General features: G+C 35.3%; 1 protein-coding gene across 13 annotated transcripts in view; it reads right to left on the minus strand.

Annotated features, from left to right (window-relative positions):
* The window catches only part of BABAM2 (BRISC and BRCA1 A complex member 2), a 455408-nt gene that overhangs the window by 349715 nt on the left and 90577 nt on the right, over positions 1-15116 (minus strand). For all 13 annotated transcript variants that reach the window (XR_010149587.1, XR_010149588.1, XR_010149589.1 and 10 more), the window contains one exon: positions 3546-3640. Coding sequence is in view for 9 of the 13 variants with exons in the window: in XM_024354264.3 (XP_024210032.1) it covers positions 3546-3640 (95 nt within the window). In the remaining 4 variants the exon portion in view is untranslated. The remainder of the gene's footprint in view (positions 1-3545; positions 3641-15116) is intronic.

Here is a 15116-nt window from a genome sequence, read left to right on the forward strand (position 1 = left end):
TGATTCCATTTATATGTAATGTCCAGAATAGGCAAATCCATAGAGACAAAATGCAGATAAGTTGCTACTTTGGGTGGTGGTGGATCAGGGTGGGAATATAGGGAAGTGACTGCTAATAAGTTTAAGGTTTCTTTTTGGGATTATGACAAGGTTCTAAATTTGTGGTGATAGATGCAAGCTGCACAATTCTGTGAACATACTAAAAACAATTGAATTACACACTTTAGGTGAATTGTATGGCATATAAATTGTCTCAATAAAGCTGTTACTTAAAAAAACTTTTGAACTGTCTCCAGAATGGAAAATAATACTTCACTGGAAATAATGTTAAGCAAAGGCAAACAGCCTTCTGTTGGAAACATTACTATAAAAGATGGATTCAATCAGTGGTTCCCAGTAACAACTCAGAGAAATCATAAAAATAGCCCAGAGAATTTAATAAGTTCTTGGGCTCCCCAAAGGATACAATTCAGTAGGTCCAGTAATCTGTATTTTTAAAAGGCTTTTCAATTTATTTTAATGTATATCTAGAATTGGGACCCACTGAACCATTAATGTCCTAACTCAATGATTTTATGAGAGTTTACCTTTGCTATCTATGAGATACCTCTCTATCTAGTATTTTCCATTTATCTGAAAATCTCAAGTTCCTTAATGGAACTCACCTCCCTAAATGAAGAGTCTGAGTTTAGAAAGAGGTGGCCTCATTGGATGGATCACAGCACGTCACATATTCCTATTAACCTTATGTGTGTCCTTTACTTAAGCTACCTCAAATCCTTTTTTTTTCCCAGAAACGATTTGATTTAAACAAATTGAATAAATAAAAGATTATATATATTACATATATTCTCTAAAACTACATTTCTCAAACTGAGACACATTGAAGAGTCATTTTTTTCTCAAATATTTATAATTTAATATATTTTTGTTTTAAAAATACAGGTATATTACAGAATCAAATATAAAATTTTCATGAATTTTTAAGATAAAACCCAGAAACTTCAAAGAAATTCCACACTTGCCACAGGAACTACTTTAGACTACATTCCCAGGTTCTAAGGGTATATACTCATGCCCTTCTGCAAGGCATACTTCAGGAAAAATCCAAGAAATCTAGGCATTCTGTTTTCCACTCCATGGGTGATGAAATTTGTATTCCCCCTTCATTCAGAACCATATGTAGACTAGTCAGGTTATTAATGATTGTGCTCTGAGCACTACAGGAAGGGGAAAAATGTCTGAACTGAATCCAAGAATTAAACCAAAATCTGTTAACAAGTGAGTGAAAAATCTTTCAGAGACAAGCTACACTCAGAGAAATGTCTGCTGGGGATCAGGCCTTGTAGTTAACCTGTCTGGTGTTTTAATCAGACAACAATAACCATCAAGAGCAACCTTCAGAACTATTTGGACATCGCCCAGCTAGTGGAGGGTATGCTCTGGTTGCTTATCTGGGCTTGCTCAGCCCACTGATCCATGAAGAAGCCCTGGGTAGTCTACCCAAGGCCGTAGATGAACTATCACTAAGGAGAAGGTGTTCCCCTAGATTTGCAATCTTTCACTTAGATCTAGTGCTTTGATTTTTTTGGCTATTCTTTTTCAGCTATATTCTCAAAACATTTGTGATAACTTCACTCAGGGACTAGACATCTTAAGAGTGGTGTTATAATATCAGGTCTGACACAGAATTATATAAATCTAGGTCAATTTCCTCAATATTAAAATGGAAGATTAGAATAAAATGAATCTTAAGATCCTTTCTAGCATTTAAATTCTACACTTACACAATACTTGCCAAATATTAAAGATATGTGCTATGAATTTTAAATGCAATTTCAAAAAAAAAGAAGTTGTAAACATGACTTTTTTATTCTTTCCATTATGCTGTTTCTTCTTGCATCACCCTAGCTCAAAGCCCTTTCTCCCTCCACTGAATTTTTACAACTATCCTCAATTCTGGTCTTCGATCTCTCCTTATTCCATTATATTGACCACACTGCTATTAGATGATTCTCCCTTCATCATTTCCTTCAATGGCTCCTAGCCCAGCATTCAATGTGCCCCACAGTCTTCTCCCAATTTACCTTTCTAACCTTGTCGATCCCTTCCTTATATTGACTTACATTTCAGCAAACCTGTCAGTGCCTTCTGAAATACATTAGACAAATCCTAGCTTCTTCCAATGTGCTTATGTCATTCCCCCAATGTGCTTATGTCATTCCCCCACCTGAAATACTCTTTGTCATACCTCCCACTTTTGTTCCATTCTTCAAGAATGAGTACAAGTCTCGCCTCAACTACAAAGCTTTTTCTAACCACCTTCTTTAAATTCCTGAGGCACTTAGCCTGGAATACATCTTTGGCATCCAGCATATGCCACCCTCCTCTGGGCAGACTTAATACAGAAGAAGTCTGTGGTGAAATCTCCGTGTCATTTTTTTTTCCAGGTTTAAGACTCTCAGCTTTAATATGGGGTGAATACGTAACACGCAGCATCTAAAGGGGCCATATTGAACTCAGATTTTTTTAATTTAAAAAATTACAGCTGATGTTCAATTATTAGAAACTTCACCACGAATCCACCTTACTCTTGCCAACAATATTTTTACAGCTATGTTCTAATGTTTAAGACAATACTTTAGGTTTGGGTTACTACTTCCTGTTTAATACCTTTAAAGGGTGGAAGCAGGGCAAGAGTTCAAAGTAAGTCATCAAAACTTTTAACAATAAAACTTGAATAAGACAAAAAATTTCCAGGAAACAAAACTAAGAGTATAGTTTTGAACAACTATAAAACCTCTTCTAGTATAGGTATCATACCAAACTCAAATTTGAGAAGAAATAAAAAGAGACATTTTGTCTGGTCAGAACCATTTAAACAAAATGGCATGTGTTTTTCTCCATCCACCATGCAAAACACACAACTTTTTTAGTAAGTACATATGCTTACTAAAGCATATCCACCACCCTTTCCCTAATGGTGAATATTTCTGCTTTAATTCCAGAAACATTTTATTTCAACTACAAAGTTTCTGGTGTTGCTTGATAAAGAACACTTAATCTGGTCTTTACCCTTCTGATAACAATACTGAGATACTGAGATAATGCGGATACAAGTCCAAATTTGCCACTTTCACTTCTATATAAAAACGGCTTCTTGAAGAGCCAAAAAACACTCTCCTAACGAGCCCTGTAATGAAGTGTTAGTAAACATTAGAAAATTGATTGCAGGCATGATATATTATGTTAAAACAAAGAAAATATTTTCAACATGTCTCTTTAAACTGAAGTAAAAATATTTCAACCAATATGCTAGAGACTTTCATTAATTCGAAATACTCTGAAACTAAACAGCAATGAAAAAAACCTCTTATTTAACTACTATGGCACATAAAGAGTTCCATCTATTTCACAGGACAGAGAAAAGAGGGGTGGGAAAAAAATGCAGATGTGTGACAAATCTATCTGTTAAGCAACTGCTGAAAGCCAATTTTGTTTTCTTCACCAAAGAAAGATCATTCAAGCAAGTCTGCAGTACTCACCTGCAAAGCTGAGGGGTCTGGCAGGAATTCAGCATCTTCTCCAAAGATAAAATCGGGAGGCAGTTCTGGGTATTGGGCATTGAAAATGATATCCCCTGAAATAAAAGAAAATGACAGGTCCTTTTTATTTCCTTTCTAAGTATGAATATTCTGAAGACTGTATCAGAAAAACTTCTAAAAGAAATTTACATTAGTTTAAGACAACCATTTGAAAAGCACTTTCCAGATGATTAATTCTTCAAATAAACTGATATCTTTTTTTTTTTTTTTTGAGACAGGATCTCACTTTGTCATCCAGACTGGAGTGCAACGGTGTCATCTTGACTCACTGCAGCCTCAACCTCCCAGGCTTAAGCAATTCTCCCATCTCAGCCCCCCAAGGAGCTGAGCCTACAGGAACATGCCACCATGCCCAGCTAATTTTTGTATTTTTATTAGAGATGGGGTTTCGCCATGTTGTGCAGGCTGGTCTCGAACTCCTGAGCTCAAGCAATCAACCCACCTCAGCCTCCCAAAGTGCTGGGATTATAGGTGTGAGCCACTATCCCAGGCCTGCTATCCTTTTTTAATTTAACATCCACAACAAGCAATCAAAAAAGCTTTATCTCCAAGTACACTGTGAATGTAAATATCCAAGGAGAAAAGTAGAAGCAGCCACATCCAAAATATGTACTGATTATTTTTACAGGTAACATTACTGTCCAATCACTGCCTGCTAATTAATTAGTAAGCCTTTACGAAGACTGATTCTGTATAGACACAGTCTTTGCCTTGAAGAAATTAAACATACATACCTTTTGTATAATGGAAAGAACATATGGCTTATAGTTCACAAAAACTTAGATTTATATCCACAAGGTCTCCTCATTATTTATTAGCTCAAGTGATCCTGAGCAAGTTTTAACTTCTTTAGACTTCAGTTTCTTCATCAGTAAGAAGTAGATATAATAGTACTAATGTCACAGATTTATTGTGACGATAAAAAGAGATGGCATGCCTAGCAGTGTCCAGCATACAGTAAGTTCTCGACATGTGATAATGGAAGTATTACTTTTGTTTTGAAACATAAGACAAATTTACAAAGTCTCATTAGCAAATTTAGATTGCAAGTTCTTCTACCTGTTTCTTTTCTGAATCCTTCTGTAGCTCCCTTTTTTCCTCTGCTCATCCCAAGAATCAGCTCTTATCATTATGCTAATACTAACAAGTAGATTAGTTTATCCACAATCTAACACACATATTGAGTTGTAATGTATAAAAATATGTATACTTGTGTACATGTATACCACCTCTGTACACATACATACATAACAGCTTTATCAATCCAATCATTTTTACTGCTCAAACAGTATCTATAAAATTTTATCCAAATGTAAACATTTAAACTTCAGTTCTCATTTGAGTCCTTAAATATCTATGTACTAGGCATTTCAATGTCAAACTCAGCAAGACTAAAACATGATGATGACTCTCCCTTTTCTCACTCCTCTCGTTCCCTGATTCCATGCTAAAACTTCAGTGTCATCTTCAAATTTTCATACACCCTGTATACTCTTAGAAAATAAGTCATCTCAATTTTTCCTCCAAAATGTCACTCATATGGATTTTTCCTACTGTTAACAGCCCCTTCCAGGCCCAGATCACCTAGTCCATACATTCACTCATCCACCGAATAAATATTTGAACTTTGCCATAGCCACTATGATAGGCATTAAAGATCAAACAAAAAAAAAACCCTGCTATTAAAAGCTGACAGACTAAAGAAACTCAATCATTATCATACCTTTTAAAATGATCTCCTAATACTAGCTGCCCTCCAGTCCATAATACATATTATCACCAAGTAAATATTCTTAATGTGCTATTTTGTCCCAAAACTTCCTAACTCAAGAAACTTAAATGAGTCTCTAATATCAAATGGAGTAAAAGCAAATTTTTCAAACTGATATCCACCCTTCTCTTTATCTACAAGCCTGTCTTTTCTTCCAGTCAATATGATCTGCTCAATGCCCTCCAAATACTATGACATCAAATACTATATCTCTCTCCTTGCTCAGTTCTTACCATCCTTTATGAGCCCACTAAATTGTCTCTTGTATGAAGCCTACCCTAATAAATCCAGAACACACAGATCATTGTTACTTCTGAAATTAAAATCCTGACTAGTTATGCCATTCACTTTAGTATTTAGTTGTAAGTAGTCTTATATTGTTTTATTGCTCTATTAATTTTTAAAAATCATAATAAACACAAGCTACCTGTGAGATACTGTGACACGCCGTGTCAATACAAAGATATTTATTCTCAAGGAGCTCATGTTTAGCGAGGGATATAAGACATAGACCCAGAGCCACAAATACACAGCGGTACAAGGTGAGTACATATAATTGATCTTCCTAATTAAATTGTAAGCATCCAGAGAACAGACATGTTTTTATACTTATCTAATGTTTCTGACAGGGGAAAGTACAGCACAAATAGAATATATTCAATAAACACTCAATAAATTAAAGAAATTCTATTCTCTGAACTGAACGTCTAAGTGCTGAAAAAAATCTTCAGTGAAGAATAAGGCATAGCAACAAACATATGAAAAAATGCTCAACATCACTCATTATCAGGGAAATGCAAATCAAAACCACAATACGATTACCACCGTACTCATGCAAGAATGGCCATAATCAAAAAAATATTAATAATAGATGTTGGCAGGGATGTGGTGAAAGGGAACACTTTTACACTGCTGGTGGGAATGTAAACTTGTACAACCACTACGGAAAACAGTGTGGAGATTCCTTAAAGAACTAGAAGTAGAAATACCATTTGATCCACAATCCCACCAGTGGGTATCTACCTGGAGGAAAAGGAGTCATTATACAAAAAAGATACTTGCACACGCATGCTTATAGCAGCACAATTCACAATTGCAAAACTATGGAACCAGCCCAAATGCCCATCAGTCAACAAGCGGATAAAGAAATTGTAGTTACACACACACACACACACACACACACACACACACATCATGGAATACTACTAAGCCATAAAAAGAAACAAAATAATGGCATTTGCAGCAACCTGGATGGAATTGGAGACAATTATTCTAAGTGAAGTAACTCAGGAATGGAAAACCAAACATTGTATGCTCTCAGACATAAGTGGGAGCTAAGCTTTGAAGATGCAAAGGCATAAGAATGACTTAATGGACTTTGGGGACTTGAGGGAAAGGGTGGGAGGAGGTGAGGGATAAAAGACTACACATTGAGTACAGTCTACACTACTCTGGTGATGGGTGCACCTAAATCTCAGAAATCACCGCTAAAGAACTTATTCATGTAACCGAACACGACCTGTTCCCCAAAAACCTACTGGAATAAAAAACAAAAATAAAATAAAATGTAAGAAATGCAACACACAAAAAAAACTAAAAATAAAATATATTTTTATTTCAAAAAAGAAGAAGAAGGCATAGCAAAGTCACTCCTGGAGCTTCTGTAGGGAAGAAATTTAAACAAGAAAATGTATCCTTCAGAAGACAGGTATAAAACTAAATTATCAAAAGTAGTACAACCACCACCTCTCACCCTAGCCACTATCATCATCTCAGATGATCAACTGTATCTACGATAAATCATAAAATTCAAAAGTGCTAACTATAAGGCATTAACTCAAGCCTTGGCTAAAAAGCACAAGTAGAGATAATATGAATGTCCTGATTACTCATTCTTTCAAATATACGCAGCAAGCATATTCTTTAGGAAGGAACATACTTTAGAGATGTGTTTTTAAAAGTCCTATAGTTGGCTTACTTTAGTTACTTTAGGAAAAAAAATCAAAAAGTTAACAGAGCAAAGATATCAAAGTTTTGAAAAATGCCAATCTAGGATCTATTGTCCCTTGACATTCTAAAAATAAATAACACGCTAAATTCCAATAAAAGAAATTTTATCACTTTTGCTGCTATAGAAGAATGGCTGCATTTTCAAGTTCACAAAGGAACACTGCTAGTAATAAATATTTCCAAACTGGTAAACATTGAAAAAATCTACTTAAAGGAATATCCATTCTGGTTGATTCTATTCAACATTATACTGGAGGCTCTAGCAAGAACAATTTGGCAAAAAAAAAAAAAGGAACAAAATGTATCTACATTGGAAAAAAGCAAAACTATCTCTATCCACAGATGACATAAATCTTGCATGTAAAAAATCCCAATGAATCCACACAAACAATGAGAACTAATAAACAGCTTCAGCAAGGTTGCAAGATACAAGATAAATGTACAAAAATCAACCGCATTTCTGTACAACAGTAATTAACGATCCAAAAATAATTTTTTAAAATTCCATTTACAATGAGATCAAAAAGAACAAAATACTTAGGAATAAACTTAACAAAAGAAGTATAAGAAATGTACACTAGCAACTACACAACATTGTTGGAAGAAATTTAAAAAGGCCTAAATAAATGGAAAGACATCTCATGTTTGTCAACTAGAAGACTTACTATTGTTAAAATGGCAACACAACCCAAGTTGATCTGTAGATCCCATGCAATCCCTACCAAAGCCCTAGCTGGACTCTTTGCAGAAATTGACAAGCCAATCCTAAAAATCATATGAAAATGCAAGGGATGCAAATAGCCAAAGAAATATTTAAAAATAATTTGCAGGCGTTCTCAATTATAAAAGTTGTTACAAAGCTACAGCAATGAAGACAATATGGTGCTGGAATATGGATAGGAATACAGATCAATGGAACAGAATTCAGAGTCCATAAATAAACCTTCAAATTTATGGCCTACTGATTTTTGACAAGGGTGCCAAGACAATTCAATGGGGCAAAAAAGTATTTTCATCATCTCACACTCATTAGAAGAGCTACTATCAAACAAAAAAATAACAAGGGTGGGTGAGAACATGAAGAAATTGGAACCCCTTGGAAGTGCTGGTGGGAATGTAAAATGGTACAGCCACTATAGAAAACACAGTGGTAATTCCACACAAAAAAAATAAAAATTAACGTATGATCCAGAAATCTACTTCTGGGAATATACCCTAAGTAGCTAAAAGCAGATTATCAGAGATATTTGCACACATCTGTTCACAGCAACATGATTCACAATAGCCAAAGAGTAGAAGCAACCCAATTGTCCACAAACAGATGAATGGATAAACCAAATGTGACATATATATGTGTGTGTGTGTGTGTGTGTGTGTGTGTGTATACACATAATGAAATATTATTCAGCCTTAAAAGGAGAAAAATTTTAAAACATGCTACAACATGAATGAATATTGATGACATCAAGTAAAAGAGTCACAAAAAGACAAATACTATAATGACTCCACTTACACGAAACACCTGAAGTAGTGTGTTTCATATAAGTACACTACTGAAGTGTACACTTAAAAAATGGTTAATATGGTAAATTTTGTTAAGTATATTTTATCCCAATTAAATGGGTTTTTTAAGCATCTTTTCAACAAATCGTGATGGGACAACTGGAAAGCCACAGGGAAAAGAATGAAGTTGGGCCCCTACCTCATATCATGCAAAAATTAACTCAAAATGAATCAAAGACCTAAGTGTAACAGCAAAAAACTACAAGATTCTTCAAGGAAACATAAGAATAAATCTTTATAACTTTGGGCTAGGCAATGCTTTCTCAGACATGAAACCAAAATCAAGCAACAACAACAAAAATAGATAAATTAAACTTCATCAAAATTAAAAATTTTGGCCTTCAAATGAGACTATCTAGAAAGTGAAGACAATCCACAGGGAGATAATTTTGCAAATCACATAGCTAATAAAGGACTTGTACCCAGAACAAAGAAATCTCACAAGTCAACAATATAAAGGCAAATACCCCAATTTTAAAAGGGCAAAGGGTCTGAACAGATATTTCTCCAAGAAGATATACAAATGTCAAATAAATACATAGAAAGATGTTCAAGATCATTAGCCAACAGGGAAGTGCAATCAAAATCACAGTAAGATAGCTCTTAATTACCCACTTGGATGGCTATAATCAAAAAGACATAATAATAAGTGTTTATGAAAATATGAAGAAACTGGAACACTTATACACTGCTGGTGTGAATGCAAAATGGTGCAGTCACTTTTGAAAACAGTCTGGCAGTTCCTCAAGAGGTTAAACATAGAGCTACCATCTGACCCTACAAATCCACTCGTAGGTATACATATACCCAACAGAAGTGAAGACATGTCCACACAAAAACTTGCACATTGTTTGTACCAGCATTATGCACAATCGCCAAAAAGTGGAAACAACTAATGTCCGTCAACTGATGAATGAATAAATTGTGACATTATACATGTAATGGAATATTATTCAAATTTGAAAGAAAGTACTGATATAATGCTCCAATGCGGATAAACCTTGAAAACATTAAGCTAAGTGATATGAGCCAGACACAAAAGGCTACTTATTGTATTATTATTGTATGAATCTATTTATATGAAATGTCTAGAATATGAAAATTCATAGAGACAGAAAGTAGATTAATGGTTGCCAGACAATGGGGAACAGGAGAATGGGAAGCGACTGCTAACTGGTACAAGCTTTCTTTTTGTGATGATAAATATTTTCTGAAATTAGTGATGGTTGTACAACTTTGTGACTATATTTGTAAAAAGCCACTGAATTGTATACTTTAGAGGGTAAACTGCACGGTATGTAATTATATCTCAATAAAGCTGTTTTTATTTTTAATCTCATGCAAAAAATTGTCCCACTTTAAAAAAACCTGATCTTAAATAAATTACAAAGTGTTTACTGAATAGTTGTGACACAGTTACTTTTATAAATAAAATCATATTAAAAATGCAATGTGCAGAGTTTCTGCATTTAAAAGAACTCTGCAATGAGCCCTTTATAAAAGTAAAGAATGCTTTTTAAGATAAATACTTGCAAAGATCTTTATTTTTAAGGAACTTTACAAAATGTGTCTTTTTAATGGACACGACTGGATAATGTTAAAGACAGACTTTTTAAATTTTTAACTATTATAGATATATAATGCTGTACTTATTTATGGGGTATATGTGATATTTTCATACAAGCACATAATGTATAAAAATCAAATTAAAAATTAAGGAAATTGAGATATCCATCACCCCAAGCACTTATCATTTCTTTGTGTTAAGAAAATTCCAATTCCACTCTTTATTTTGAAATACACAATAAATTATTGTTAACTATACTCACCCTATTGTGCTGCCAAACACTAGATCTTATTACTTCTACAGCTGATTTTTCAATAAATTTTAAGGCAACCAACCAGTATTTGAATATATAATAAAGTTTTTTTTTTTAAGGAAAAGATATGTACTAAAGGGGAGGAAGTTTACTACATTACATGTAATAAAAACATTATATAAATATTTTTCAAAACAAAGAAGTAACTTAAAATAGCTTTCAGAATCTCACATAGTTATGTTCCAGAATTTCTCAGGCTCCTACTTTCAACCTCAGAGAACTGTGAAACACTTTGCCTCAATACTGTACAGCCTCTTTGAAATAAACTGTGGCATTGTTCTCTTGCTATGGAGAACAGTCAGTAAATCAGTCAAGAACATTTATTAAAAACCCACAATGCACAGATGTGCATACTGGACACCTGGGGAGTTATACAGGAAGTAGAAAACATAGTACCTGACCTCAAGGCAGAGACAGTAGAGAAAAGACCAACACAAATCATATAGAAGAGCAATAAACATCACATTTCCTTTATTTCACCCTGGAGCAGATGATATGAACACAGAGTACAGATTACCTGGACACTGCTTACTCCAACTTTTCATAAAATGGAAGAGTATGCAGGAGAACAAAGAAATAAAAGCAGGATCAGAGGTGCTATAAGGCGAGGTTTAAAAAAAAGGAAGAAGTGTTACAGCCACCTAACAACAAAATAAGAGTTTCAAGTCTTATTTTTCATTACTCCCTGAAACTTGCCAGGCTATAATAGTGGGAGCAATGGGGGCAGAAGTTCCTTCCTTTCAAAATGCACATCAACAGTGCTTTATAATATGACACATACATGAAATCACAGAAATGTTAAATACAAAGTAGATTTTATTTACACGCTTGTGCCTTAGCAGCTGACAATTTTTAGAAGGTATCAGCACCATCTCAGGAAGGCCCACTTACCAGATATGCAGAGTGGACCATATGTCCTACTCCCTAATTACAGAAGGAACACAGCCTGTCCACAGGATCCTTGCCTTATTCCTCACCAGTGAAATATTATCATACTATTTTGTCTATCAGTTTCAATAACTGCCAGGAAAACATAGTTTCTAAGAAACAATTCAATACTAATACAACTAATACAATCACTAATCATTAGAGAAATACACATCAAAACCACGAGATACCATCTCATATCAGTCAGAATGGCTATTACTAAAAAGTCAAAAAATAACAAATGCTGGTGAGGCTGCACAGAAAAGGAAATGCTTACACACTGTTGGTGGGAACATAAACTAGTTCAGCCACTGTGGAAAGCAGTTTGGAGATTTCTCAAAGAACTTAAAATAGAGCTACCATTCAACCCTGCAATCCCATTACTGTGTATATACCCAAAAGAATATAAATCATTCTATGAAAAAAACACATATACTCATATGTTCATTGCAGCACTATTCACAATAGCAAAGACTTGGAATCATCCTAGATGCCCATCAAGAGTGAATCTAATAAAGAAAATGTACATAGGCCAGGCGCAGTGGCTCACACCTGTAATCTCAGCACTTTGTGAGGCTGAGGCAGATGGATCACCTGAGGTGAGGAGTTTGAGACCAGCCTGGTTAACATGGTGAAACCACGTCTCTACTAAACAAAAAAATACAAAAATTGGCTGGGCATGGTGGCGCATGCCTGTAATCTCAGCTACTTGGGAGGCTAAGGCAGGAGAATTGCTTGAATCCAGGGGGTGGAGGTTGCAGTGAGCCGAGATTGTGCCGCTGCACTCCAGCCTGGGCAACAGAGTAAGACTCCATCTCAAAAAAAAAAAAAAAAGAAAAAAAGAAAATGTGGTACATATACACCACGGAATACTACACAGCCATAAAAAAGAATGAGATCATGTCCTTTGCAGCAATATGGATGTAGCTGGAGGCTATTATTCTACCAAACTAACCAGGAACAGAAAGCCAAATACCACATGTTCTCACTTGTAAGTGGAAGCTAAACATTGGAGTATACATGGACACAAAGAGGGGAATAATAGACACTGGGGCCTACTTGAGGGTGGAGGGTGAGAGGAGGGTGATGGTCAAAAACCTACCAATCGGGTACTTTGCTCACTATCTAGGTGACTAAATCTTTTGTACACCAAACCCCAGTGATATGCAATTTACCCATGTAACAAACCTGCACATGTAACCCCAGAACCTAAAATGAAAGTTGAAAAAGAAAAAAAGAAAAAGGTAAATGACTGGTTTTCTGCCAATGATAGATTATTCTTATCAGTTGCTGCATTAAATGATTACTTACTGAAACTCCAAGTATGGAAGTGAGAGTCAGACAAGAACTTTGTGGAAACGCCAGTTTGAAGGAGATAGTCTCAACAAAAAGTAAGTTCAAGCAATAGAGTTTGTGTCCATCCATTTTTGCATCACTATAAAGAAATAACCGAGGACTGGATAATTTATAAAAAGAGGTTTAATTGGCTCACAGTTCTGCAGGCTGTACAGGAAGCATGGTGCCAGCATCTGCTTCTGGCAAAGACCTCAGCAAGCTTACAATCATGGCAGGAGGTGAAGGGAGAGCAGGCACATCACATGGTGAGAGTGACAGTGAGAGCAAGAGGAGGTGCCACGCTCTTTTAAACAACCAGATCTCACATGAAGTCAGAGCAAGAACTCATTCATTATCACAAGGACAGCACCACACCATTCATGAGGGATCCACCCCCATGACCCAAACACTTCCCACTAGGCTCACCTCCAACACTGGAGGTCACATTTCAACATGATATTTGGAGGTGACACATATCCAAACCATTTCAGAGCTTTACGAAAGACTTTGAAGAGGTGACTCATTTCCAAGAGTTAGCTCTAACCCTTAGTGTGTCCTTACACTGAAATTTAATATCTCTCTGAAAATTCCATTTGCTGGTTCTGAGAACTTTATGGGACAAGTTTAATTTCTCTGTAATATCACAGCCCTTCAATTATTTGAAGGCAGTTCTCGTGACCTATCTTTCAACCCCACTAGGAGTCACCTCTTAGACAGGCTTACTATCCCAGTCTCCTTCACTATTCCTCATCTGACTTGTTTCAATTTCCTTCATCATTTGGCTCTCTCCTCTCTGAATATGTACCAGTTTGTCTATAGCTCTCTTAGAGGATAACACCCAGATCTCAAGATAAGATTCTAGGTGTGTTCTAAAGAGCACAGAAACAAATACAAAAATCCATGCCTTAATTTATGTATTAAACTTCTATTGATAAATGGCATTGCAAGTTAAAATAGCTTTTTTGGCAGCCTCATCAGTAGTGACTCCTATTATGCTTCTTATTAACTAAAAGCCCTAACATTTTTATGTATTTACCACTGCTAAGCTACATATCCCTCTTCTTAACTGGGACAACTAAATTTTAGAATCCATTTTGAAATTTTAAATTTATCTGTATTATATTTCAATATCGCTAGATTTACCTATTTAAAGTCCATCATGATATTCTTAGATTCTACTCCAATTTTGGGTTGGCACTCCTAACTTCAAATTATAAACATACTGGCTAGGCATCCTTCTGGAAACCTCCCTTTATGGCAATTTATAAACAATAAACAATCTTGGGTGCAATAATTTAAACAATAATGTCTAACCAAGAATAATATGAACTTAAACATTCATCACAAGTTTGTCAAGGAACTTGTCAACTGCCTCAGCAATGTAGGCTGTTGTGCCTACAAATGCAAGGATGCCACTAATTATTCCATTGCACAGCATTCTTTTCATCTTGAGTGGTAGAGTTTAATTTCCAATATCAAGGAAAAAGACTCTAAGGAATTACTACATCTGAGAGTTGGCATATTTACATGAATTAGGCTCTCAAAAAAAAATCTGTAGAACAAAGGATGGAAGTAGGGGGCGGAAGCTAAACTTAGGTCATTTAAATTTGCCTCCTCTTCTTAGAAGACTTCCTTCTGCCATATCCCTCTCCTAGACTTCGGACCACACCTAATCCTTCTTTGCACTTCTAATATCTGAAGCAGTGCTATGTAATAGAAATAATAATGCAAGCCACATACATAATTTTAAACTTACCAGTAGCCACATTCAAACAGTAAAAAGAAAAAAGGTGACATAAAAATTATAAACTATTTTTTAACTTTATACACAGTAAAATTCATCTTTTTCTGTACACCTATAAGAGTTGTATAACATGCAGAGATTTGTGTAAACACCACCAAAATTAGGATACAGAACAATTCTATCACTCTCCAATATGTCTTCATGCTATCCCTGTGTATTTAAATATTCCGACCATTCCTTATTCCTGGAAACCTCTGACCTGCTCTTGGCCCCTTCAGTTT

Source organism: Pan troglodytes, chromosome 12 (assembly GCF_028858775.2).
Source record: "Pan troglodytes isolate AG18354 chromosome 12, NHGRI_mPanTro3-v2.0_pri, whole genome shotgun sequence".
Classification (NCBI taxonomy): domain Eukaryota; kingdom Metazoa; phylum Chordata; class Mammalia; order Primates; family Hominidae; genus Pan; species Pan troglodytes.